This window comes from Hyperolius riggenbachi, chromosome 4 (genome assembly GCF_040937935.1).
Source record: "Hyperolius riggenbachi isolate aHypRig1 chromosome 4, aHypRig1.pri, whole genome shotgun sequence".
Taxonomy (NCBI): Eukaryota; Metazoa; Chordata; class Amphibia; order Anura; family Hyperoliidae; genus Hyperolius; species Hyperolius riggenbachi.
This window is the reverse complement of record NC_090649.1, coordinates 32,897,962-32,924,917: the sequence shown is the minus strand read 5'-3', so window position 1 is coordinate 32,924,917 and position 26,956 is coordinate 32,897,962. Positions and strand designations below refer to the sequence as shown.

The following is a 26,956-nucleotide window of genomic DNA, read 5'->3' as shown; positions in this document are numbered from 1 at the left end:
AGAAAACAAAATAATTTTCATAGTACTTTTTCACCTAATTTTTAGTACTTTTTCAACTGCAAACTGCTGATAAGACTTTTAAAACGAAGTTGAAAAATGATCTCCTAGGATGAATCTAAGGAGAAAAAAAAAAAAGTTAATTGCATGAGCCCATGTCCTCAAGTACCAACATATGTTTTGTGGAAATCCCCAGAAGTAGTTAATCAGCTCTGCTGCAACACTAAAATTACCTCACAAGACTAGACACAGGCAAAATACAGAACATTTATATCACACTTTTCTCCCGACTGACTCAAAGAGCTGCAGCCACAGGGCGTGTTCGATAGGCAGTAGCAGAGTCTTGCCCAAGGTCTCCTCAAAGAACAGGCTTACTAAACAGAAGAGCTGATATTCGAACCCTGGAGACACAGAGGCAGAGCCCTTAGGCTACTTGCACACCAAGACGTTGCGTTAGGTGCTACGTTAAGGTCCCATAACGTGCACCTAACACAAGGCCTGGTGCTCTTCGATGTGGACGTCAGAGTGAGCCACGTTGTGCAGCTCACTCTGGCGTCCGTGATGCTGTGATGCGTACTCTTGGACGCATGCGGCATCACGTGGTCCCGCCGGCCAATCGCCGCACAGAGCGGCCGCACCAGGAAGTAAACACTGCACGTCACAATGTGCAGTGAATATTAATTAGCCATGTGCCTGGCCGCTCTCCGCTCCTCCCCAACATGACTGAGCATGTGCAAATAGTCTAACGCGGCTTAAGCCGCTGTAACCCCGTAGCATGCTGCACTTTCGTTACATGTAACGCAACATGGGCAGTGTGAACAGCCCACTTGTGTTACATTGCTGTACGTTGGGGGAGCGTTACAGGCTGCACTAGCGTGCGCCTGTAACGTCCCGGCTCCCTCCCTCCCTTTTTGGATTTTTTTAAAGTGCAGGTGATTTGTACAAATCGCCCTAAAAGCGCTTACACTATGCTTTCCAATGATATAGTTCTCATTGGGGCGTTCTGTTTGCTTGCCACTGACAAAAGCGCCGCATGTACCATTTTTCAGGTATAAGGAAATCACAAAGCGTTTGAAAAAGCGCTTTCTATAGCGATTTCCCCAGTGCTTTAATGAATAAATACATTGTATTTATTCATTCCTGGGGCAAAATAAGGACTTCCTGACTAACGTCAGGAAGGGATTTAAATAATTGCTCTGCTAAAGCACTTACAAGACACAGAGCAATTTTGGGAGGGGGGGGGGGGAGGAATAAAATTAAAAAAAGTAAAATCGCTCAGCGCGGGCAAGAACGCAACGCAATGTGAATGAGGCCTGAAGGTTTGTGTTTTTTTGCAAAACATGCACTGTTGATGGTACTTGAGGACAGGGTTGAGTAACCTTGCACTAGACATGAAACAAAATCGCTGAGCATTTTTCACAGCGATTTACAATGCATTTTAAGGACTTTTTAATTTAGTGCTGCGATTGTATAATGATTGCGATTTGGATATTTTGTGAGTCTCTGGGTAATAATAAAAAAAAATTGCAGCAATTTTGCTTCATTCCCATCATTTGTATTGGAGCACGATCGCTTCAAAAATGCTGCAGGACTCACGATTTCGATTTGAGGGAAAGCCATGGCGGCCATCCTTCCAAGTCAAAGTGATAGAGAATCATAATTCTGTGGCCAATTTCCAATCGGGAGCCCACGCAAATACATTTTTTTTTCCTGAGTTATCACCTAGGTGATAATTTCTATATTGTCTTTAAAATACTTTTAACCTCCTGGGCGATACAATAAAATCGTCAGGGAGGCGGCGCAGCACTTTTAAATTATTTATTTTTTTTAAATCATGTAGCTAGCCTAGAGCTAGCTACATGATAGCCGCTGTGCAGCGGCATCCCCCCCACCCCTTCCAATCGCCTCCGGCGATCAGAGCAAACAGGAAATCCTGTTCAGAATACCTTCCCGGCTCCAACGCAGTTGCGGCTCTCCGCTCGGAGATAGGTGGAAATAGCCGATCTCTGTCGGTCCGCTCTACTGCGCAGGCGCAAGTCTGCATTTTACATTTGAAAACGTACCTAAAAGTTGGTGAAAAAGCACTATCAACATTATGTTGAGTATTTTCTTGATATTGGTGGGTTAAAAGGCCTTTTAGGGCAAGGTGTGAAAATTTCACGTTAGGAGAAAACACAAGAGGAAAAAGTGAATGGCACGTGGGCCAGGAAGTCATCACTTTCTAGAGGAGGCCATTATTGATTTGTGAATGGAGAGATGAATTCTAGCAGAAGTCAGGCTTGCACATCAATCACATATCTTGTCTGGTGACCTATTCTTGTGTCATTTCTACCAGCTCTGGGCTGCATCCTCCACGGCCAAACCGAAATGATTTACAGAATCAGGCCGGAGTGAACGTCTTACCAGTGTAGTGTACACAGTGCAGACCAACCCCATCGTCAACACCACGCCCCACAGGCTGAAGCCCGTCACTGCGGAGACAAGAGACAACAAATCCACTCAGCTTTATCAAAAACAGGAGGGGGGGTTATAGGTCAAAATAGGTTACCGAATAAAGAGGTCCTGTATATTAGTACATCATAATTTACAAAAATGTTTCAAAACACACTCTAAAAACAAAAAGTAAAAATGTAGAAATAAATCAGAACAACCGCCCGACAATTGTATAAAATATATTCTAGATCCGAATTATCATCATGAACCATATAAACCTCGTACAGTTCTTACCTGCATGAAAGGCCAGTGCTGGAGCGTACAGGACGACCCCCATGTAGATCACCTACACAAAGCAGAAGATGAAAATCACTATGCCATTTATATACACAGCAATGTCATCAGCTTAAAACGGACCTTACACTAAAAATGAGGCCATGCACAGTAATTACTATATTTTAATATGAAATCCTGTTCTTTTTTACTTTCTAAATTATAAACACTCTTCGTACTGGACAGCATGGTGGTGCAGTGGCTAGCACTCTCACCTTGTAAAGCTTGGTCCCTGGTTTTAACCCCAGCTTGGGCCCCATCTGCATGGAGCTTGCATGCTCTCCCCATGTGTGGGTTTTCTCTCAAATACCAAAAATAAATAGGAAAGTCAATTAGCTTCATCCTAAATTGGCCTTAGATGACAATGGAAATATGACCATATGACTATGGTAGGATTAGATTGAGAGCTCCTCTGAGGACAGTCAGTGACATGACTATGTACTCTGTAATGTGCTGCAGAAGATGTCAGTGCTATATAAATACATAATATGGTAGGACATTAGACTATGGTAGGATTAGAGTGTGAGCTCCTCTGAGGACAGTCAGTGACATGTAGTCATTGTGAATTCCCCAGACAGCATTCACCATGAATGACAGATTTTGACCAGAGTCACACTTACCATCTGAAAGATGAAGGTGATTGTCCCGCAGATCCGCACGGCTTTACTGAAGCGCAGCTCGAGGTACTGTATGTGTGAGAGAGAACGCCGTGTCACATGGGAGGTCCACATGTACAATGACAGGTACATCACATCTCATACAGGCGGGATCAGGAGGAGGTGCTGCTCAACCAAATAGCTCTGAAGGAACCAGACACAGCTGGCCAATCACTGACTGTTTAGCAGAATATTTATTACCCCAAATTCCATTTAAAGGGCAACTGAAATGTAAAGAATATGGAGGTTGCCATATTTATTTCCTTTTAAACAATACCAGTTGCCTGGCAGCCCTGCTGGTCTATTGGGCTGCAGTAGTGTCTGAATCACACCAGAAACAAAGCATGCAGCTAATCTTGTCAGATCTGACAATGTCAGGACCACCTGGTCTGCTGCATGCTTGTTCAGGGTCTATGGCTAAACGTATTCGAGGCAGAGGATCAGCAGGACAGCCAGGCAACTGTTATTACTTAAAAGGAAATAAATATGGCAGGCTCCATATATCCATTGGTCTATTGCAAACCAATTGTAGTGGGAGGGAGGATTCCCATTGGTCTATTGCAAACCAATTGTAGCAGGAAGGAGGATTCCCATTGGTCTATTGCAAACCGATTGTAGCAGGAGGGAGGATTCCCATTGGTCTATTGCAAACCAATTGTAGCAGGAGGGAGGATTCCCATTGGTCTATTGCAAACCAATTGTAGCAGGAGGGAGGATTCCCATTGGTCTATTGCAAACCAATTGTAGCAGGAGGGAGGATTCCCATTGGTCTATTGCAAACCAATTGTAGCAGGAGGGAGGATTCCAATTGGTCTATTGCAAACCAATTGTAGCGGGAGGGAGGATTCCTATTGGTCTATTGCAAACCAATTGTAGCAGGAAGGAGGATTCCCATTGGTCTATTGCAAACCGATTGTAGCAGGAGGGAGGATTCCCATTGGTCTATTGCAAACCAATTGTAGCAGGAGGGAGGATTCCCATTGGTCTATTGCAAACCAATTGTAGCAGGAGGGAGGATTCCCATTGGTCTATTGCAAACCAATTGTAGCAGGAGGGAGGATTCCCATTGGTCTATTGCAAACCAATTGTAGCAGGAGGGAGGATTCCAATTGGTCTATTGCAAACCAATTGTAGCGGGAGGGAGGATTCCTATTGGTCTATTGCAAACCAATTGTAGCGGGAGGGAGGATTACCATTGGTCTATTGCAAACTTATTGTAGCAGGAGGGAGGATTCCCATTGGTCTATTGCAAACCAATTGTAGCAGGAGGGAGGATTCCCATTGGTCTATTGCAAACCAATTGTAGCAGGAGGGAGGATTCCCATTGGTCTATTGCAAACCAATTGTAGCGGGAGGGAGGATTCCCATTGGTCTATTGCAAACCAATTGTAGCGGGAGGGAGGATTCCTATTGGTCTATTGCAAACCAATTGTAGCGGGAGGGAGGATTACCATTGGTCTATTGCAAACCAATTGCAGCCTGTGGTTTCTGATGGGTCTCTGGGACCAGTATTATGGCGTTTCTAGGGTGCGGGGACCTGAATGGAAAGCAGAAGGGTTAGAGGATGTGAACAGATGGTGGCAGGCATTTTGCAAAACCTATGTGAGCAGCCTAGTGAGAATTGACACCGTCCGTTCTCATAAGCTAGCATTGATCCTGTCAGCCTCATTTTCCTCCTGCCGTTCTGTAAAAGTCGTGCAGGACCAAAAACTGCGTTCTGCTCACCGGAACAAACCTAACGAATCTGTTCTGAACAAGTCCTATTGCTTTATAAGGGATTGGTTCGCATTCATTCCATTCTGCTAAATGGAATGTTTTTAGTGCCAGCATGAGCAAAGCCTTATTTCACACATGACAGTGAAATTCCTTTCTTTTATCATCAGGAGTGTTTGTAAGTTTCTGGGGAGACGCAAAAGCACATCCTGAATGTTTGACCTTGCTGTGACCTCCAGTCTAAAAATGATGTCCTATGACCTGCAGGGAGGACCTAGAAGATGCCACCTGTCCTCAGTAACCCAGGTCTGCATTAAGATAAAGCAGAGATGGCAGCTGCCATGAATACAACAATTCTGCAGCTCTGGCCACCAGGATAAGACACCGTACACCATTTAGGCATGTAGGCCATTGCAAGGAGGGTTGAAGAGAAGAAAAAAAAAAATAGATGGTTTACAAGCCTTTACTCTGTTTTTCCCTACTTTCTTATGGAGTTTAGGAACCATCTTACCTCATAGGTACTAGTGAGTCGTAGTCGGTAGAAGACCGGAATGAAGACGTAGGCAGGAATTAGTAACCCAATGATATAAGAGCAGCCCAGGAACCAGTATTCTGTACCAAACCTGTAGATCTCCGATGGCACACCAAGAATGGCCACGGCGGATTGGAAAGTGGCCAGAAGAGATAGGGCCACCGGGAAGAAGCCCATGTTTCGATTGGCCAGAAGGAACTCCTGTGTGGTCCGTTGTTTTCCTCCACTCAAGGCATAGTAAAGTCCGATGGCTGAGGAGAGGACTAAAAGTAGTGCAAAGATGATGTAGTCCACCGTGGAGAACCTCATGGTGGACGAGCTCGTGCCCACCAGGACCTGGACTAGCTGTGTTAAGAACCTCAAAGTTTAGAAGGTTCCACTATCGTCCTAATTCATTCATCTTGTCTCCAGTGTGCTGCTGAACTGTGCTGCCCTTGTGTACATCAAAGGCACAGTTACAAAGTCCTTCGGTTAGGCATCCAATCATCATCATCATACCGATGAAACATTTCTGCTGTGTGAGGGAACCAGCGGGGCAGAAATGTCTAATCCAGACTAATCCTTTAAGAAGCTGTAATAAAAAAAAGCCAGGATTTTAACCAGTTATTCTATAATAAAGGCGATTAATTTTTCACTGTAGACACAGAGAAGGCATAAAAATAAGTAAGTAAAAGAACAATTAGTAGATGGGGTGAGAGGAGTTTACCAGACTTGGGATAAAGTGCACATTTCTTGTGCATTGCACTCTGTGGCACTAGTTGCCCCATAGTCGGTCAGTGGAGGCTTCTACGATGGAAGGTGACCTTGTTGCCCCACTAGTTAGGTACCTGAGCCATCCAATACTGTATTGATTAGCAACCTTTATAGTGATAGAATTACCATATATACTCGACTAAGTCTAGAAATGTAGGTCTGACTCACTAAATAAAAGTATAGGGTTAGATCTGTCCTCAAGCTGGACCAAATGTTTGACTTAAATAAAAACCAGTAACCAAAAAAAAATTTCCCCTGGGGGTACTCACCTCGGGTGGGGGAAGCCTCCGGATTCTACTGAGGCTTCCCCCATCATCCTGTGTCCCACGGCGGTCTCGCTGTGCCCCTCTGAATAGCGGGATGTAAATAATTTACCTTCCCGGCTCCAGCACAGGCGAAGGCCGCTCTTCGCTCGGCGATGGGCGGAAATAGCCGATTGCTGTCTGTCCGCTCTACTGCGCAGGCGCAAGTCTCCTGCGCCAGCATAGTAGAGCGGACCAGACAGAGATTAGCTATTTCCGCCTATCTCCGTGCTGAGAGCCACAACAGCTCCCCCGCTGAAGCCAGGGAAGGTAAATAAATCGAGCATTGTCAGCCTTGTCGAGGGTGGATTCCGGGACACTTCGGGGGAGCCAGCGCTGGACTGCCTGCAGCTACAGGGGAGGGGGAAGCCTCATTGGGACCCTGAGGCTTCCCCCTCCCGAGGCGAGTACCCCCAGGGGAACTTTTTTGTTACAGAGTCTATTTAACCACTTAAGGACCAGGGTATTTTCTTCTGATCGGTGCTGCGTGGACTCTCCAGCCCGCAGCACCGATCAGGAAATAGCCAGGGCGATCAGACTTTCCCCCTTTTTTCCCCACTAGGGGGATGTCCTGCTGGGGGGGTCCGATCGCCGCCGGCTACCCGCACTTTCCGGGGGGGGGGGGGGGCTCTTCAAAGCCCCCCTCCGGAGAGCTTTCCGCCCTCCCCGGCTTTCCCTCCCTCTCCCTTACCCTGTGAGTGGCGCAGGACGGAGTTCCGTCCTGCGCCTGATAGGATAGGCTTCTGCCTATCAGATGCCGGCGATCCCCAGCCTCTGATTGGCCGGGGATCGCCGGCATCTGATAGGCAGAAGCCTATCCTATCAGGCGTCGCAGCAGCGCCGTGTGATGTAAACAGTGGGGATTTCTTCCCCGGATGTTTACATTATGCGTGCGAGCCGCGATCGGCGGCTCGCACACTGTTCACGGAGACAGTCTCCGTGAACTGGCATGGAAAGGCCGCTCGATCGAGCGGCCGTTTCCATGCTATACCACTAACGACCCGCCGACGCCTATCGGCGTTAGGCGGTCGTTAAGTGGTTAAAGCAAAGTTGGTGGGGCCCACCTGTCGCTCAACCTTTGTAGAGTAAGCCCCAGTATCCAGCATGCTTTATAATCCTCCCTCCATCACCTTTTGCTTGGAAGAGCACTACCCTGTATAGTATAAGGGGGTGGGAGGGTGGGTGGGGGGGCCGGGGGAAAGATACTGGGCTGAAGGTGGGGGAATGAATAATTGCAGCACTCGGGGGCCTGGGGGAGGTATTGGCTGCACATAAGGGACAGGAGAAGTTAATGGCTGCAATACTGTATGCAGTGCAGTCATCAACCCCTCCTGATCCCCAAGTGCTGCCATTAACTTTGCTGGGTAGACTTATATTTGAGTCAATAAAAAATTCCAGCTTCAGAGGGTCAAATATTGGAGTTGACTTATACACGAGGATACACGGTAGGTTTTGGAATTAGAAATCAGCTCTATCATGCTGCTAAAATTAGGGATTAGAAAAATTCTAGATTGGCGATTAGGGATGATCAATGACATGACATTGATGCAGGATTATGGTTATTGTATTCAAATGTATGTAGCTTTAAAAATGAACCAATTGAATTCTGTTAAGGAGGAATTAAATAAGCCCATTTTCAAGCTACATAAAATATGTATAACCATACATCAACTTGGAACCATTACCACCTCATTGACCATCCTTACTGCAGATACATGGTGCCCAACTGTGTATGAGCAGTCCGAAGTCACATTTCTATGGACTTCTGGCTAAAGTCTGAATTGTTGCCAACCATGCATTGAACTCGAGGTAATCAGAGAAGAACAACCCCGACTGTAGTCATAAAGGAGAAATCTGCTGGTTTTCCCCACGATTTTGTTCATTTCCGATGATTACACAAAAGCCCACTGTCAGTAAACGTTAGTCATGCATTCCAATAGATTGCCACGTTCGGTATTACAACTTTATCATTTTAAGAAGGAAGCTCAGCCTTTTGCAATTTCATACTATTTTAACACACCAGAAGTCATGTGGCAGCTTGTTAAAGAAAACCGGAGGCGGTTCCATGGGGGGCAGAGAGCAGCAGTGTGGGGACAGAGGCGTGTCCCCACACTGCTGCTCTCTTCCCCCCCCCCCAGCACTATAGCCCCCCCCCCGAGATAAGCGTTCGGTATCTCGGAGGTAAACATGTGGGAGAGTGATTCCCTGTTCAAATGCCCGCCAGGGGCATTCCTGCAGGGTTTCCAAAGCTGCCATTGGGCAGCTCTCTCTACCTGCCCACGCCCCCTAACACTCCCCCGCCTCCCTGCACGCTGTGAATGAGGATAGGTAGAAGAGATCAGCAGCACCACGTAGATGTATTCAAGCTCTTTATTGCATAAAGATAACGCCCAGGGACAGCTCCTCAAGCTGTATGAGCCTATTCAGCTTGAGGAGCTGCCCCTGGGCGTTATCTTTATGCAATAAAGAGCTTGTATACATCTACGTGGTGCTGCTGATCTCTTCTACCTATGCTTTGGGAGCTGCTGGACTACAGCGCCATATCAGCTTAGCACACAGATACCCTCACTAGGGTGCCTATCGACTGTGGTGTAACGCTGTGAATGAGGGACAGTCTCTCAATCCAACGTCGTGACCCAGAAATCGAATACCACTGACGTCAGCGATTTGGATTTTTGATGTGAACAAAGCCTAACAGGGAAGAAGCAACTCCGAAATGCTGGCATTCAACACAAAGTTGCCAACATAAGGTTGCATCTTAGAATAGCCAATATATAGAGATTGAGGTGGGCAGAAAAGCACAGACGCCGGACAGAAGAGTACTGGAGAACAGTTCTACATGTAATCACATTAGTGTGGTGCACAATGATCTACAGTATGCACAGGACATAACTTCTGAATAGTTGGATAATGTCGCCATTGTTTACATCCACCAGCATTGTATGTAGGAGGTGGAGAATAAAAGGCTGCCCTGCTCAGATCTCTGCACCCGCATGGCACATGTAGCGGGTTCAAACAGGTTATAGGGAACCCGAGGTGAGAGACACGTTGAGGCTGGCCTTTCTTTCTTTTAAAAACCATGCAGATTGCCTGGCTGGCCTGCTGATCCACCGCCTCTAATACTATTAGCCATAGACCCTGAACAAGCATGGAGATCGGGTGCTCTGACTGAAATAGCTGCATGCTTGTTCCAGGAGTGCGTGCCGCTCAAGAGGCACTGACATCACCGATCCTCCGCATAGAGAAGACCGGAGCTGTGCAGGGAGGCTGCAGCGATCGCTGGATAGAGGCTTGGTATGTATATAGCGGTTGGATGGGGAGGGGGGGGGGGGGAATCAAGGGCGATCAGAGGGTGGTGGGCACCTATACTAGCCTAGTGCTAGCTAACATGTTATGCAGCCACATAACCTAATAGATTTATACTGGGGGGACACTGAGGCCAGCAAAACCTCCTGAGCGGTGTGACAAAGCGTTGCAGAGCGTTACATTGTAACACATCTGGGAGCTTTTAATCGTCCACCGCTGGCGTTTTCCCGACAGGTGAATCAGGACTACTGCCGCTGATATGCCTCGAACCACAACTTCCCGACATCACGCCTGTCAGGAACCGGCCCGCGGCACGCCTGCGTATACGGTTCCCGACTGCGGGTTTGACCAGATTGAGAAAGGAAGCAGCCTTAGTCAAGCTAAAACAAGGCTGGGACCCCTCAGAACACCTCTCACTGCCACCACTAGCGGTTCGCTAGACACTTTCACTCTGCTGTCGAGTCCTCAGCGCGCACTCCGCGTTTTCGTATTTGGGTCAGCTTTGCGCTTAGGCCAAATACGGGAACGCCACGCACCCACACACACACACAGTTGCAATCTTACACTGTCGTGAAGCAAAGACCCACTAACAGTCGTTCCGAACGATACTGTTAGCCACTCTGCTGTCGCTACTCGCACTGGCGTTGTTCGTACGTTGGGTCAGCTGCGCGCTTAGGCCAACGTATGACAAACGCCCCCACACACAATGCAATTACAATTTCATACGGTATTGTTGCTCAAGCGTACAATTAGGCATGAACTTATACACGGTTACACTTCAGTCTCTTCTAGGCTATGAGTGTTAGTTTAGTACGGCAGAAGTCAAACTTATTAAATAATAATTTAATATTCTAGAAAAACATAGAACAGTGCAGAACTTAATATATACAAAAAGATTACAAAAAACAAAGTAAAAATAGTTACAAGATAAAAGTTACAAAGATAACACACACGGATATTTGCGTAAAATAAAAATGGGGATTAAAAAAAACGTTACCAGCTTAGGTTAGAACGTTGTTTGACGGGAGGACGCCGGTTCGACCAGGAGTCGCGATCCTCCCTAGCTATTCGCTACCTCCGAGAGAAGACAGTCACTAGGCATCCGCCTCGGCTTTTTATACTCTGAGCTACGCCTGTAGGCTGCAACTTCCTTGGGGAGGGGAGGAACTAGGTTTTAATTAAATCTCAGACATATTCCATTTCCAGGTAAAAGTCCTATACATCAAAGATTGTGAAGTGAGTCTTTCAACTCCAGGTGAAAACTTGATTACGGCTTTTTCCTGTCTCAGTTCTCAGACATAAATGGGATTTCCAGAGATCCACATACATGAAAAGGGTACTATAGCACCTCCACTAATGATTTAATTTCCACAGGTAAAAAAATGGTATCAACAGGACTTCACCCATTTCTAATAGCCTGTCATGTACATTTCAAACGTTCCTGTGTTAGTCTCCAGACTCTGGTCCTCTGGCTTTGTGTATTGAGACAATGGGCCGTCTCCTGAGTTCAAACAGTCAGGCAGATAATCCCATTAGCACTCTCAGAGGAACTGCATACAGACTCAAAGCACCTCATATGGCCAAGACAATCACCCATTTCCTTGCCCCAAGCAACTCAAGGTAACCTGCTCCCTTCTGGCAGAAATATGAAAGAATATGTTCCTGTTATCCTTAATATCATAAGCACCCCAATATATTCCTGACAACGCCGTAATTCATAACTCTTGCACTAAATCGGGTTATCTAATGTGAAAGAGCCCTTCAGGTCCACTTTAAGCTAGTATGTGGCACCTGCTGGATGAAGAAACAAAAGGCACAAGCTGAAGGAGACCCGACCCATCTGATCTCCTGTGTTTGATGCAGGTGAATAAATATGTACATAAGCCTCATTAGGAATGGAATTATAACAGAACCATACACAGAAAAGAATGCTACCCATTTATCTTAGTTTCCCATCCCTCCCAAGCTGTGGGAACTGGAACAGCTGCCGAGTGTGACATTTCCCAACAGCACACAGCAAATAAACCATGAAGCCAACCGGAGACGCCCCCAATATCATCCATCACCAATGCACAGACTTCATACCGGAGGCGCTCTGTGGTCGTCACTGCACTAGTACCAATACTGCTGCCAGACACCATCTCAGGGCTGTGGAGTCGGAGTAGTTTTGGGTACCTAGAGTTTGAGTCAGAGTCAAGGGTTTCATAAACTGAAGAGTCGGAATCAGGAGTCGGATGATTTTTGCACCAAATCCCCAGCCCAGGTAAGTATTAAGGCATTGATCTGGAAACTTGGCTCTCCAGCTGTTAAGGAACTACAAGTCCCACAATGCATTTGCCTTTATGAATCAGGACTGTGGCTGTCAGACTCCTGCAATGCATTGTGGGACTTGTAGTTCCTTAACAGCTGGCATACTTGCCAAATATCAATAAAGCCATTTTTTTCATTCCCTTTACCTACCAGACTGAACTAGTTTCAGATTACACCCTGCACTTTACAGACAACACACGCTGGAGAGGCGCCAAAGAGTATTAAAAAAAAAAAAAAAAGTTAAAATATAAAAACAACTTGATGTAGCTTACCATGACCAGGAATGTTCCGGGGGAAGATAAACATCTAGCATTGGGCGACTGATGCTAGATGATTATCTACACCTGGCACAGTAACTGGCCTGATGAAGAGAGATGGATCTCACGAAATGCGTTGCCTTGTGCTCAATAACTTATTTTTCTTACTGTACCGTAAGTGAATTCTTGGTGGAGGTAAGCTACCTCACGTTGTTATATTTTAAAAAAAAATGTATACTTTTGGGTGCCTCTCCACCGTGTGTTGTCACAATATGCCCCTCTTTGAGGGGAGTCCTTCCCGGGCCCCTCGCCTCCAGGTTCTTTATGCAGAGTGCGGTCTGTACATGCAGCGACCTGTACCCATTTGGAGGTGGTTATCTTCCTCAGGCGCAGTTGATAGTTGCTAATTTTGCAACCCATCCTTATGAGTACTGACCTGTTTTTCCCAATACCTCCATAATTGAAGTTGCTTTTCTATATTTGGGTCTCTGGGGGTTAAATGTATAGGTTTTGTCAAACCATTTCCCGTGGTAAAATATTCCACATTTTAACAACTCTGTAGAGAACCCCCTTCTTAAGTGGACCTCAAAAACGTTTTCCTCAATACGCAAATTAAGTTTCCTTGTCCTTTGTACAAGCCTAGGGACAAAAAGCAGATCTACCAAACTCATGTATTGACCTCTGATTTATACAGGTTTATCAGGTCACCCCTTAGCAGCCAATAAAGTGACAGAAGAAAGCTTGACAACGTTTAATTCAAGTCTTGTACTAAAAGCAGGGGAAAAGTGAGCGGCAGCTCTGTTTCCCAATACCCTGTAAGGCTTGGCACTGCCACCCTGCTCAGTTACTAACAATCAACCTCTGCCATGCTTAGGCTGATCCTTATTTTGTGGATTATTGGTACTTTTCACATGACAAGTCACACAGCTCTGTAGTAAAGCTTACTTTAACCATTTCAGCCCGAGATGGTTCAGCGAGAGGAATTTTAACATTTCAGCGCTTCTCCCACTCAATCCCTAATAACTTTCTCACAATGAAATGAACTATATCTTGTTTTTTTCACCACCAATTAGGCTTTCTTTGGGTGGTACATTATGCAAAGTATTATTTTATTGTAAATGCATTTTATTGGGAGTAATAATAAAATGGAAAAAAAAATTAATTTCTCTGTTTTTCGGCTATTAGTTTTAAAATGAAACGTTCTACTGTGGATAAAAGCCACACATTTTATTTGCCCATTTGTTCCGTTATTGCAATGTTTCAATTAGATCCCTAGTACATGGTGACAATATATTTTTATTTAAAAAAAAATAGTGCATTTTTTCAGTTTTATTTTCATCACTATTTACAAGCCTATAATTTTAAGAAAAAAAATATATATTTCAGTCCCTAATGTACGTACAGTAGGTGTAATTTTACCATTTGATGTCCTCACATTACTTTCTATTATATTATATCCATTTATAGTACGCAAATAGGAAGTAATGCGTTACTTTGGAAGTGATGCAGTCATCTCATTGCTGCCGGCAATCCCGGGGACCTGAGGGGAGATAAATGAATGGGAATGAAGTTACCATTCATTAATTTAGTGATCCGCAGCAGCAGGGCTGTTTTGGGTGCCTGGAGTCGGAAAAAAATGCACCGACTCCGACTGTGAATGAATTTTTTAACTGTAATTAAAATAGAAAATATGATAAAATGTTCTATTTCTCAGATAATAGTCATTAAAAATAATGTATATATACAGTAATAGCTGTGTTCAGTCCACAAAAATGAAATAAACCAATCAAAATTAGTTACTTGTGCTGCTTCAATAAAGCAGTCCCTGTATTTTTAAAGGATACCACAACTGACATGTGGCATAATGAGATAGACATGGGTGTGTACAGTGCCTAGCACACAAATAACTGCTGTGTTCCTTTTTTTCTTTCTCTGCCTGAAAGAGGTAAATATCAGGTATGTAAGTGGCTGACTCAGTCCTGACTCAGACAGGAAGTGACTACAGTGTGACCCTCACTGATAAGAATTTCCCCCTTTTTTATCTCTTTCTTGCTCTCAGAAGCCATTTTCTTCTAGGAAAGTGTTTTATAGTTGGAATTTCTTATCAGTGAAGGTCACACTGTAGTCACTTCCTGTCTGAGTCAGGACTGAGTCAGCCACTTACATACCTGATATTTACCTCTTTCAGGCAGAGAAAAAAAAAAGGAACACAGCCTAGTTATTTGTGTGCTAGGTACTGTACATACCCATGTCTATCTCATTATGCCACATGTCAGTTGTGGTATCCTTTAACCACCTTAGCGGTATGGATGAGCTCAGCTCGTCCATTACCGCCAGAGGGTGCCGCTCAGGCCCTGCTGGGCCGATTCTTACCAAATAAAAAGCAGCACACGCAGCCGGCACTTTGCCAGCCGCGTGTGCTGCCTGATCGCCGCCGCTCTGCGGCGATCCGCCGCGAGCAGCGGCGAAAGAGGGTCCCCCCAGCCGCCTGAGCCCTGCGCAGCCGGAACAAATAGTTCCGGCCAGCGCTAAGGGCTGGATCGGAGGCGGCAGACGTCAGGCCGTCGGCTGACGTCCATGACGTCACTCCGCTCGTCGCCATGGCGACGAAGTAAGCAAAACACGGAAGGCCGCTCATTGCGGCCTTCCGTGTTACTTTTGGCCGCTGGAGGCGATCAGAAGAACGCCTCCGGAGCGCCATCTAGTGGGCTTTCATGCAGCCAACTTTCAGTTGGCTGCATGAAATAGTTTTTTATTAATTTAAAAAAAAACCTCCCGCAGCCGCCCTGGCGATCTTAATAGAACGCCAGGGTGGTTAAAGTCAGATATACACATCTGATTGTGACTGTATATATGATGTGTACACGGGAATCTCTTATATATACTAAATAACATCTATGCTGTAAGTATAAAGCCTGATGTGTAGCTGTGTCACTAATTGAGATGGTCAACGAGATGGAAATAATTCTGCGTTGATGCTGGTTTATGCAAATGTATGCACTCTCTTTGCTCATGAAATCAAATAATTTGATATGTTAAAATTTGGTTTGGTGACTACAAATTAAAGGGTACCTGAGAAGGATGAAAAGAAAAGTGTTATACATACCTGGGGCTACTTCCAACCCCCTTCAGGCTAATCAGTCCCTCGCTGTCCTCCTCCACCACCTGGATCTTCTATGAGTCCAGGTAATTCAGCCAGTCAGAGCAGTCTGGCCACGTGCCGCTTCCACAGCCAGGAGCATTCTGCACCTGCGCAATAGTGCTGCGCAGGTGTAGTATGCTCCCGGCGGCGGAGTGTGTGCATGCGCACTACGCCCGACTGGCTCAAGTACCTGGACTCATAGCAGAAGATCCAGGTGGCGGAGGAGGACAGTGAGGGACTGATTAGCCTGAAGGGGGCTGGAGGAAACCCCAGGTATGTATAAAACTTTAATTTCATCTTTCTCAGGTTTACTTTGCTACACAGTAGTACTATACCCTACATATGCACTCCCCACAGAGCTGCAGAGAATCCACTGAGAATGTTGTGCACATTGAACACAGAGGTGTTGTCTATCACCCATAAACCTGGTTCAGATTGTACATGAAGGATGTGTAATAGAGGAAGAATCTCCTCATTCCCCTGCAAAGTACCTGCACATCATTCTTACATGTACCCACAGTTACATTGCCTAGGGCCTGATAGATGTTCTTTGTTCCGGTCTGTACCTTTTACAAGTACTTACCAAGGACTAGTTTTAGTCTAAAGGGAATAAATATAGTAGTCTACATATCCTTCTCACTTCAGTTGTCTTGTAAAATTCCTAAGCGTTGGCAGCTAAGAGACGAATTTCACGTTACATACTGTTAATCAACAAAAATTGTAATATGCAAATTAGAGGAGTCGGAGTCGAGGAGTTGGAGTCGGTGGAATCCTAAACTGAGGAGTCGGAGGATTTTTGGACCGACTCCACAGCCCTGCGCAGCAGGAGCAAGCGAGCGGGAGGGAACGTGGGCGCACAATCTCTACCAAATCTGAGAATGAATACCGTTTTTGAACAAAAAGTTATTCTCGCTGCACAAGAACGGATTGGCTCAGGAGATCATTGTCCCCTGCCAGCAATCCCCCGTCCCTGGAACAATCGTAAACAAGGGCTTCCGCCCGCACAATCGCACGCGGAGCCCCCATCCATGCGGCTGAAATGTTCAAGGACAGCTGATGTGAGAGGGATATGGAGGATGCCATATTTATTTCCTTTTAAACAATACCAGTTGCCTGGCAGCCCTTCTGATCTATTTGGCTGCAGTGGTGTCTGAATCGCACCAGAAACAAGTATGCAGCTAATCTGGTCAGATCTGACAAGAATGGCAGAAACACCAGATCTGCTGCATGCTTGCTCAGGGGCTATGGCTAAATGTTTTAGAGGCAGAGAATCAGCAGGACAGCCAGGCAACTGGTATTGCTTAAAGGGAAAGATAAGGCAGCCACCATAACCCTCTTGCTTTAGTTGTCCTTTTGGATTTGAAATAAGAATAAAATAATCTATATAAAAAATATTTGCAAAGTGCGCTCCTCACTGTAAAATTAATTTACTCGGTACTATTACTTTCCTGGTGCGCTATACTCAGTGGGGGTTGTGTGTACCCTATAAATGTTTCAATCTAAATCAAAGTTAGCGCTCAACAGGTACTCCTCATAGCATGTAACCTAACAAACATCAGCCTTTGCGTCAATATACAATATTGGATGGCTATGCCACAACAATCCACATATTTGTGCTCTTATGGCAAGAAAAAATTGTCCTTATTTTGTGCCTTCCACCCTCCCAATATCAGTAACCCAAACTTCAGTGTATGAATTTGTATCAAAAGTCCAAGTTTCCAAGTCCCACTCTAGTATGAGCTGAGGATATCATACAAAACACACTGATCCTTTGGAATCCACTATTTGTGCAACAATTACGCTCACCAGATTGTAGTGCCAATCGTGACAGTTGGCATAAATCACATTCGGCCCAGCCAGTTGCAATCCTCAGGTCTCCTACACTTGCATCGATTTTTCCAGCATCATTTCCCTCAGTTCATGCAAGAAAAGGAAAAAAAGACGGCTCCTTTGGTGCAATACGTAATCCTCAGTTTACACCACCTGTGTACCACACACTCCTTCACCATTAAGCACCCGGTGCTCACACTGCGCTTCCCAGGCACCAGTATCAAATACTAGCCCCTTACCAGATATTGTGGCTGACCCTCACGACCAGCATCAAAATTTGTCAAGCTGTACTGCAATCCTCAGAACGACTTTCTCAGCAACACTGCACCTTGAACTCAGACAAATGCTTCCATAGTGTAATACCGTTTATTCTTAGTAAAAATCGTATAAAATTGTACTCACAAACATCAGTAAAATCTGCGCATATCAATAAAATCCTCGAGGCTCAGCGTCCCTCTCCGTGGATAGGCTCCGCCCAACTAGTTTCGTCGAGATGACTCATCAGGGGCATGGCTATCCAGTGGAGGGGACGCTATTTATCCTAAAACATCCTCCTTCCTTCATGTTAAGGTGCCGCCCATTGACTTCCTTTTACCTCATTGGAGGTTTTGATTGGCCCAGAATCATGCCACTCTAACTCCCCTTACTTCCGTATATCTATAATCAATCTCCGCCCTGTGCAATTCCTTAGTGATTCCGTGATGTTACGGACAGGGATCCTGCGCGTGCGCCCCGCTTCCCACCTCTATGCGTGCGCAACCTCTATTAGGAGAGACCAGTCTATTTTCCGTGCGTGAGGTTACCACCCCACTTTCTTCCCATTGGCCCTACATTCTCCTGAGCGCAGCCCGGGGCATTTCCAAGGTAACCATATACATTGAAACCCGCTGGTGATGGGTACAGTCATATTATGTCAGGTGATAATTAATGCATGCCAGCACAGTAGCACGGTAGCTCCCATACCACTTTACCCCCCATACTATCCTTAATAAGAGACTACACAATTCGGTATACTCTCTTTACCTTAACTGTACAGCAGTTGCTGCAAGTAAACATAAGATTTGTAGTCCACGTGCCCACCTTAACATATAAGGTATTCATGTACAATAATAACCCCACATATACAACCACAACATAACCTTTTATACCGCCCATTAAATGCAGAATAACAATAAACACAAATTTCCATATACTCTTAATGCTTCTAATCATCAGATATAAAGCAATTGATATCCAACTCGACATTCAATCCCCCTGGTTTCATCGTCTTTAGTTCATATATCCAACGGGTTTCCATTTTGGAGATCTCCCTCACTTTGTGACATCCCCTCCAATTGGTAGTTAATTTCTGGATACCCTGGAAGGTGAGTAAACGAGGGTCTCTGGAATGTTTTTCATCAAAGTGTTTAGACACGCTGTGGCCCTGCAGGCCTTTGGCAATATTATTAATATGTTCCCCTACCCGTGCCTTTAGGGACCTTTTTGTTCTCCCCACGTACTGTAGTCCACATGGGCATCCTAATAGGTATACCACATGGGTACTACAGCAGTGTATGAACTCTCGAATTTTATAATTTTTTCCAGTAATCTGACTCGTCGTGATCTGTGTCCTAATCCCCCGTGCTCTTTCACATACAGTGCAGTGCCCACAAGGGTAAAACCCCACCTGTCCCCACATATCTGTCCTATTATGCACCCTGGGACCCTCTATATAAGTTTTCACCAGTTGACGCTGCAGATTATCTGCTTTCCTGTAAATAAATTTGGGTTTTACTGGTAGAGCAGCCCCCAAGACTGGGTCATTTCTCAATAACCCCCAGTGTCTATTAATTACCTTTTCCATTTCTCTATATTGGGAATTATAATCCATGATCATTGCATATTCAAACCTACTATTACTTACATTGTCCCTCCCCATTCCTCTTCTCCCCATTAAGAAGTTATCTCTATTGCACTGCAAGACCTCATCTGCTGTTCTTTCTAGTTCAGTTCGCTCATAGCCTTTTTCTACAAATTTCTCTATCAACATTTCGGCCTGCATGATATAGTCAGTATCCCTAGTGCAATTCCTGCGAATTCTACACAGTTGGCCCTTAGGGATATTCTGAAGCCATCTCGGGTGGTGGCAGCTTTCAACTGGGATATAGGAGTTTCTATCAGTTTTTTTAAAAAACGTTTTAGTACCCACTACCCCATCCCTTTTCATGATCACAATATCAAGGAACTCCAGCTCCCCCACATCACTTTTGGCTGTCAGCTGAATGCCTAAATCATTGTTGTTGAGCCAGCTAATATATTCTTGCAAACTATCTTCTGTTCCCTCCCATATCCAAAAAAGATAGTCTATAAAACGCTGCCAGTTTCTTACTTTAGAGCTTTTAGGGTGGGCCAGCATCCTCCTTTCCCACTGATCCATAAAAATATTTGCTACGCTGGGAGCGTATTTTGCCCCCATAGCGCAGCCAAGGATCTGTAGGAAAAACTTCCCCCCATACCAGAAATAATTGTGGGTTAAGGAGAAATTTAACAATTTAATAATGAACTCTATCTGCTCCCTCTTGATCGTTCCTTGATCCAAGAGGGCCTGTTTCACAGACCTGAGTGCCTCAGCATGGGGAATAATCGTATATAACGAGGTTACATCTGCTGTAACCAACAAACTATCCTTACCAATACCAAGCCCATTAGTAATTTGCAGAAAATGTTTGGTGTCTTTGAGCAAATGGGGTAGGGACTGAACTACTGGTTGTAAAAATTGATCTATATATTCCCCCACCCTCTGATTCAATGATCCAATCCCACTGATTATGGGTCTCCCTGGAGGGGCCTGAAGGTCCTTGTGTATCTTAGGGTTGATATACATGACGGGAATTCGCGGGGCATCTATGACTAGATACTTAAACTCTGCGTCCTTCAGAATACCTCTTTCCAAGCCACCCCTCAAAATATTCCTTAATTCTTCTCTGTATTCTGCTGTTGGGTCTCCCTTTAATTTCCTATATGTGGTTGCATCCCTAATTATTTTTTCTATCTCTCGTTTATATTGGTCCTCGTGCATAATGACCACCCCTCCCCCTTTGTCAGCCGGTCTGATAAGTACTTCTTTCTTTTTACTCAATGACCGAATCTGTTCTAACTCCACATTGTTTTTCCTCTTCTGTATTTTTTCAAGATCTGCGAGAACCACATTTCTGAAATTTTGGACCGTGCCATCCTTGGATTGATCAGGGGGATTGAATGTCGACCTATTTCTTAGTCCCGTATGTTGGAACTCATTCGGAGTACCTCCCTTATTCATTCTAGATGTGGGGCCTTCCTTTGATAGGAAATATCTCTTTATATTAAGCTTCCTCACAAATTTGTGTACGTTAATATATGTATTAAATTTATTGAGGCCCTGAGTGGGGGCATATTTCAGACCCTTATCCAAAATCCTTATTTCCGCATTTGTCATGGGAATCCCGCTAATGTTGAATATCCCTTTACCCTCTACTCTCTTCTTTTCAACTCTCCCTCCTCTCCTTCCTCTTCTATTCCTCTTTTTCGTGTATTCCTCATCTGATATTCTACATCTTCCCATTGGTTCCTCCCCCCTCCCCTCCCCCCTAAAAAATGATGGTGTATGGTTTCCTCAGTAGCACTATTAAGGGGTTCAAATCGGTTGTAAGTGGGTGGGTGGGATTCCAAAGGATCAGTGTGTTTTGTATGATATCCTCAGCTCATACTAGAGTGGGACTTGGAAACTTGGACTTTTGATACAAATTCATACACTGAAGTTTGGGTTACTGATATTGGGAGGGTGGAAGGCACAAAATAAGGACATTTTTTCTTGCCATAAGAGCACAAATATGTGGATTGTTGTGGCATAGCCATCCAATATTGTATATTGACGCAAAGGCTGATGTTTGTTAGGTTACATGCTATGAGGAGTACCTGTTGAGCGCTAACTTTGATTTAGATTGAAAGAATAAAATAATACTTTCCTCCATAGTATGACACCTCTGGATAGTCCAAATGCCTTCCGCTATTCCCACCAATGCAGCACTGGATCCCTTTAAGCCTATTAGACAAGGGCTTGTCAAATACGGAGCAGTGCTTTTCAGCGCTGCTAGCTTTGGGCGCAGCCAGCGCCGCCATAGACTGTAATGGGAATCAGTCTATAGCGGCGCTCAGTGAGGAAGGTCGGCTCCGTTAGAAGACGGAGCCGAAGTTGTTTAAAAAAACACAGTAATTCGGCCTCCAGCAATCGCTGGAAGCCGAATTATTTCATTCCCCCACTATCCATGTCGGCCTGGAGGGAGAATAGTAATTAAAACGCCCCGGACTTGTGCAGAAGCAGGACCAGCCATTTAACAGCTGGATCCTGCGCCCAAGTCTACCAGCGCCGTATTCAAATGTACGCTGTCAAATATGCTCTCGCAGCCTCGCTCCAGTTTCACCGTACTGCACATGTGCGAGTACAGACTGCACATGCCCAGTGGAACAATACCGCTCATGCACAAGCAGCTTAGTGCTACTGGGTATGCATGGACCTCACTTGCGCATGGGCAGGACGGTTGGGCTTGTACACGGATGGAGCATAGCCAGTGTTCTCCCCAGGCTCTTTTACCCGGATTCTCTACCTGGCTAATTTGGGTAAGCACCCAGCTATCCTTGCCTCGCCGCCTCATCCTCCTCTTATGCTGTAAGCAGAGTTTCACCAGCTCCGCACCCTCCCCCCTTCCCCAGTGCGCCCCACCCAGCTACTTTTTCATGACACCCAGCTAAAAAAAATTCTGGGAAGAACACTGCATAGCCATGAAGAAAAATAAGGTCTCTGGCAGCAGCAGTGGGCTAAAGGAGGGTCTGGAACGGTCAGAGGCGTCCAACTGGGCTTTCTTCAACTACAAAAGTAAACAAGAACTGTAGAATCAGCTGTGACTGGCTAATGGTCATGGGACAGCTGTAAACCATCTCCTAAGTTAAAGGATAACTGTAGCCAAAGATTAAACTTCATCCCAATCAGTAGCAAGTGATTTACCCTCCCCCCCCCCTTTTCTCCCCACCAACAGAGCTCTCTGTTGGTGGGGTCTGATCGCCCCCCCAGTGCTTATTTTTAAATATTGGTTTCTTTTTTATTTTATTTTTTTTATTTTTTTTTTTTTTTTTGTAAACTCCTCCTCCCCCCCAGCCAATCCTGCAATCGGCTGTCATAGGCTTCCGCTTATGAGAACCGATCGCTCTCGTGTCCCAGGGGGACAGCCGTGTCACATGGCTGTCCCCAGTACAGTGCTGCTGCCGATCGCAGCGCTGTGCTAACTGCAAAGACGGCGGTTTCGCCGCTTGGAGACTGAAGGCGGGCAGAGCTCCACCCCTCAAGCAGGAGATGCGCGCATAATCTCCTGCAGTAGCCGGCCCCAGGACTTGACGCCAATTGGCATTCGGCGGTCCTGGGGCTGCCGCCGCTGCCACTCCCATTGGCATGGGGAGGTTGTTAAAGGGAGTCTGAAGAAAAAAAAAAAAATAGATATTCACCTAAGTAGAGGGAAGGCTCTGGTTCCTATCGCGCCTTTCCGTTCCTCTCACAGATCCCTCATTCCAGCGCTGGCTCCGCCGTTAGCAGTCATGACCAATTGGTCTTGGGCTGCCCTCTTCCACAGGGCTTCAGCAGTCTGAATAAGCACGCGGACCGCTGCGTATTGTGCGAGCGCGTTCTCATGCACTTGCACAGTGCAGAGCCGCTGGCCCGAGTCCTTCTGAAGACTGCCGCAGCGGGAGATTAAAACGGAGGAGCCTGCAGGGGGAACGCAAACTCCGTGACGAGAACAAGAAGGCTCTATGGGACCCAGAGCCTTCCCTATCATTGGGCATCAATTTTTGTTTTTAATTTCGCTTCAGACTTACTTTAAGATCTAACAACTAACATGGTTAGAGAGGACTGTTTGGGAGTCTGTTTGCTTGTTTGTTACTTTTTTACCAATAATACATATGCTTTGTAACAGACATTGATTATACTATGCATTGGTTTTGTTGCTTAGTACAGAGATGATATACTGCCACCGAGTCATACGTTGCTTTTGTTATACGGTCTTTTGTTGCTTAGTACTGATAATACATACGCCCTGTATCAGACATTACTTGTGTTCTAGATTTCTATTGTTGCTTTCTACTGGGAATACATGGGCTGGTTCAGAGGCTGTTGGACAGGGTGTGAGGACTGCAGATGGTAGAGCCAGGTGTAAGTGTTCCCACAGCGATCATTTGCAAAATACCAGTCTTAAAAGGACCAAACTGTCAAACTATATACAGTGCACACCATAGATATGAATTTTATATTTCCCCTAGAGTAAAATGCACAATAAATGACTTGTCCCAATGTTACTGTCACTTAGGCCACATACACACATCAGACTATGGTCTTTTGAAAATGAAAGATCACAGACCAATCTTACCGCCTTCCATGTAGTATGAGAGCCATACCTACACAGTCTATTCTATGGAGCTGAACTCCCCATCAGAAAAAAAAAATCTTTGCAAGATGCTGCACACACAGATGCTGTACAGACACAAAAGATCAGTATCTGCAAAAGATCTGTTCCTGCCAAGAATCCATTCCTGCAAATTGCAATGATAGTCTATGAGATCTTCAGATCATCATACACACATGATTTAACTGACATTCATCTGCAGATCAGATCCACCAGGATGGATTTTCAGATCTGCGGATAATTGCTTGATCTGCAGATGAATGTCAGTTAAATCATGTGTGTATGATGATCTGCAGATCTCATAGACTATCATTGCAATTTGCAGGAACGGATCTTTGGCAGGAACAGATCTTTTGCAGATACTGATCTTTTGTGTCTGTACAGCATCTGTGTGTGCAGCATCTTGCAAAGATTTTTTTTTCTGATGGGGAGTTCAGCTCCATAGAATAGACTGTGTAGGTATGGCTCTCATACTACATGAAGGGTGGCAAGATTGGACTGTGATCTTTCAGTTTCCAAAGACCATAGTCTGATGTGTGTATGAGCCATTAGAATACGCTGTAAAAAGCTGACAGATCTGACAGGTTTTGGACCAAGTCATCTCCCCATGGGGGGGTTGTCAGTATTACCTTTATTCTTTAAAAACACACTCACCGCAAATGATTTATCCAACGACATCAGTCACCTTCTCTAATAGTTTCCACACTATTTTGGCAGTTGAACTGAGCAAATGCAGTTCAGCAAGTGCTTTTGTAAAGAAATAAGAAACACCCATGAGGAGATGGACTAGTCCAAAACCTGTCAGATTTTTACTAACTACTGTGATGGCAACATAAGGAAAAAAGTCATTTATACGTATGCATTTTAAATGTTAAAAGCTTTTGTGATCATTAATCCGGCTATAAAACATGTAAAAAAAAAATAATAATATGGAACCAGCACTCCCCAATTCAATCACCAGACCCCTGAGCCTTGTACACAGTAGACCAGAGTTCCCCAACCCTGACCTCAAGGCCCACCAACAGTACAGGTTTTGCAGAAAACCACAAACATTCACAGGTGAGGTAATTAGTGTCTCAGCCAGCAGTGCTGATTATCTACCTCTGTGGATTTCCACAAAACATGCACTGTTGGTGGGCCTTGAGGACAGGGTTGGGGATCACTGAGTAGACCATACATGTCAAACTCCGGCCCGTGGGCCAAATCTGGCCCTTAGAGCCATAAAAGTTGGCCCTCCAGTGGTTTCCCCACTGTGCATTATGTTTGGCCCACTTTAACCACTTGCCGACCAGGAGATTTTTCAATGATCGGTGCTGCGTGGGCTCTACAGCCCGCAGCACCGATCAGGAGTGCAGCAGGGCGATCAGACTACCCCCCTTTTTTCCCCACTAGGGGGATGTCCTGCTGGGGGGGTCTGATCGCCACCGGCTGCATTTGCTTAGCGGGGGGGCTCTTCAAAGCCCCCCTCCGCAGCGTTCTACGCCGTCTCGCCGTTCCCTCCCTCTCCCTCCCCCTGTGAGCTGCGCAGGACGGATTTCCATCCTGCGCATTGAAGGATAGGCTTCAGCCTATCATTTGCCGGCGATCCCCGGCCAATCAGAGGCCGGGGATCGCCGATCTGCCTTACGGCGCTGCTGCGCAGCAGCGCCGTATGATGTAAACAGCGGGGATTTCTTCCCCGCCTGTTTACATTTTGCCGGCGAGCCTCGATCGGCGGCTCGCACACTGTTCACGGAGACACCCTCCGTGAACTGACATAGAAAGGCCGTTTCCATGATAACCCGCAGACGACCAGTTTACGCCAATCGGCGTTAGCTGGTCGTCAAGAGGCTAGACCACCAGGGAAGCTATATTGGAGGTAAAGCCCTAGATCACCAGGGAAGCACTAAACACCAGGGAACTGTATAGGGAAAGGTGGGGGCCTCTAGCCACTTTACCACCACAGGTGCGTATAGCTACGCTCTTTTAACACCCTTTCCCCAACAGACGCACCCCCGCCGCTATTCGCGCTCCCGCGCACGCCGCCGGCCCGGAGATCAATGAACGGGAAAAACCGTTCCCGTTCGTTGATCTCAGCCCCCCAGCAATGATCGGCTGCTTCTATGAGAAGCAGCGCGATCATTGTGAAGAGAAAAAAAAAGCCTCATTGTACTTCCTGTAAGCGTACTTCCTATGCTTACAGGTCGCATGCACAAAAAGTTACTGTGGCCAAATAGTAAAACTACACCCAAAAGCCTTTTTCATATACAAATACATTAGTTTTACATTATAAATTAACTCATTACCTCCCACACTCCCCAATTTTCTTTTTTTTGTAATAAAAAAAAAAATACAATTAAAAAAACATACCAAACCAAACCTGAAGCGTGTTAACTTTCTCTAGGCTTACTCTAAGGAAGCTAGCGGTAGCACCTCAGGTCCACAGGTGGTGTCCAAGCGCCCTCATGACTTAGGCCCCGTTCACACCTGCATTTCGGGAACGCGTGCGGGAGGCCGACACGCACAACGTCAAGACAGTGCATAGACTGCACTGTCTGATGTTCAGACTGCATGCATTCCGGAGCAGTGCGGTCCGGGAACGCATTCTGCATGCATTTTTTGCAGAAACGCACGGCTGACCCATTCACTTGAGTGAATGGGATCAGCCACACAACGCATAGAAACGCGGATGGTGTGCATTGTGTTCCAAACGCACGGCCATCCGCATTTCATAATGTGAACGTGGCCTTACACATGCACTTCATGAGACAAATAACTGTGCTTTTACTGCTGATCTGAGACAGGGATTGTTGCAGTCAGCTGGCAGCCTCCTGCAGAGTCTGCAAACAATTTGCAATCAAACAAATACAAATTGCATGCAGTTTAGAATGTGGCCAGTTGAATGCACTTCTTGAGGCATCCAATCCTGAGCAGCATACAGCCTGC

The 26,956-nt window shown here is 45.6% G+C and overlaps 1 protein-coding gene across 2 annotated transcripts in view; it reads right to left on the bottom strand.

The window, feature by feature from the left end:
• The window catches only part of SLC5A6 (solute carrier family 5 member 6), a 102,734-nt gene that overhangs the window by 38,551 nt on the left and 37,227 nt on the right, over positions 1-26,956 (bottom strand). For both annotated transcript variants that reach the window (XM_068279931.1, XM_068279933.1), the window contains exons 2-5: positions 5,644-6,235; positions 3,384-3,449; positions 2,725-2,776; positions 2,401-2,468 (exon numbers count right to left, since the gene is read on the bottom strand). In XM_068279931.1, the coding sequence (XP_068136032.1) occupies positions 2,401-2,468; positions 2,725-2,776; positions 3,384-3,449; positions 5,644-5,973 (516 nt within the window). In that variant the 5' untranslated portion in view covers positions 5,974-6,235. The remainder of the gene's footprint in view (positions 1-2,400; positions 2,469-2,724; positions 2,777-3,383; positions 3,450-5,643; positions 6,236-26,956) is intronic.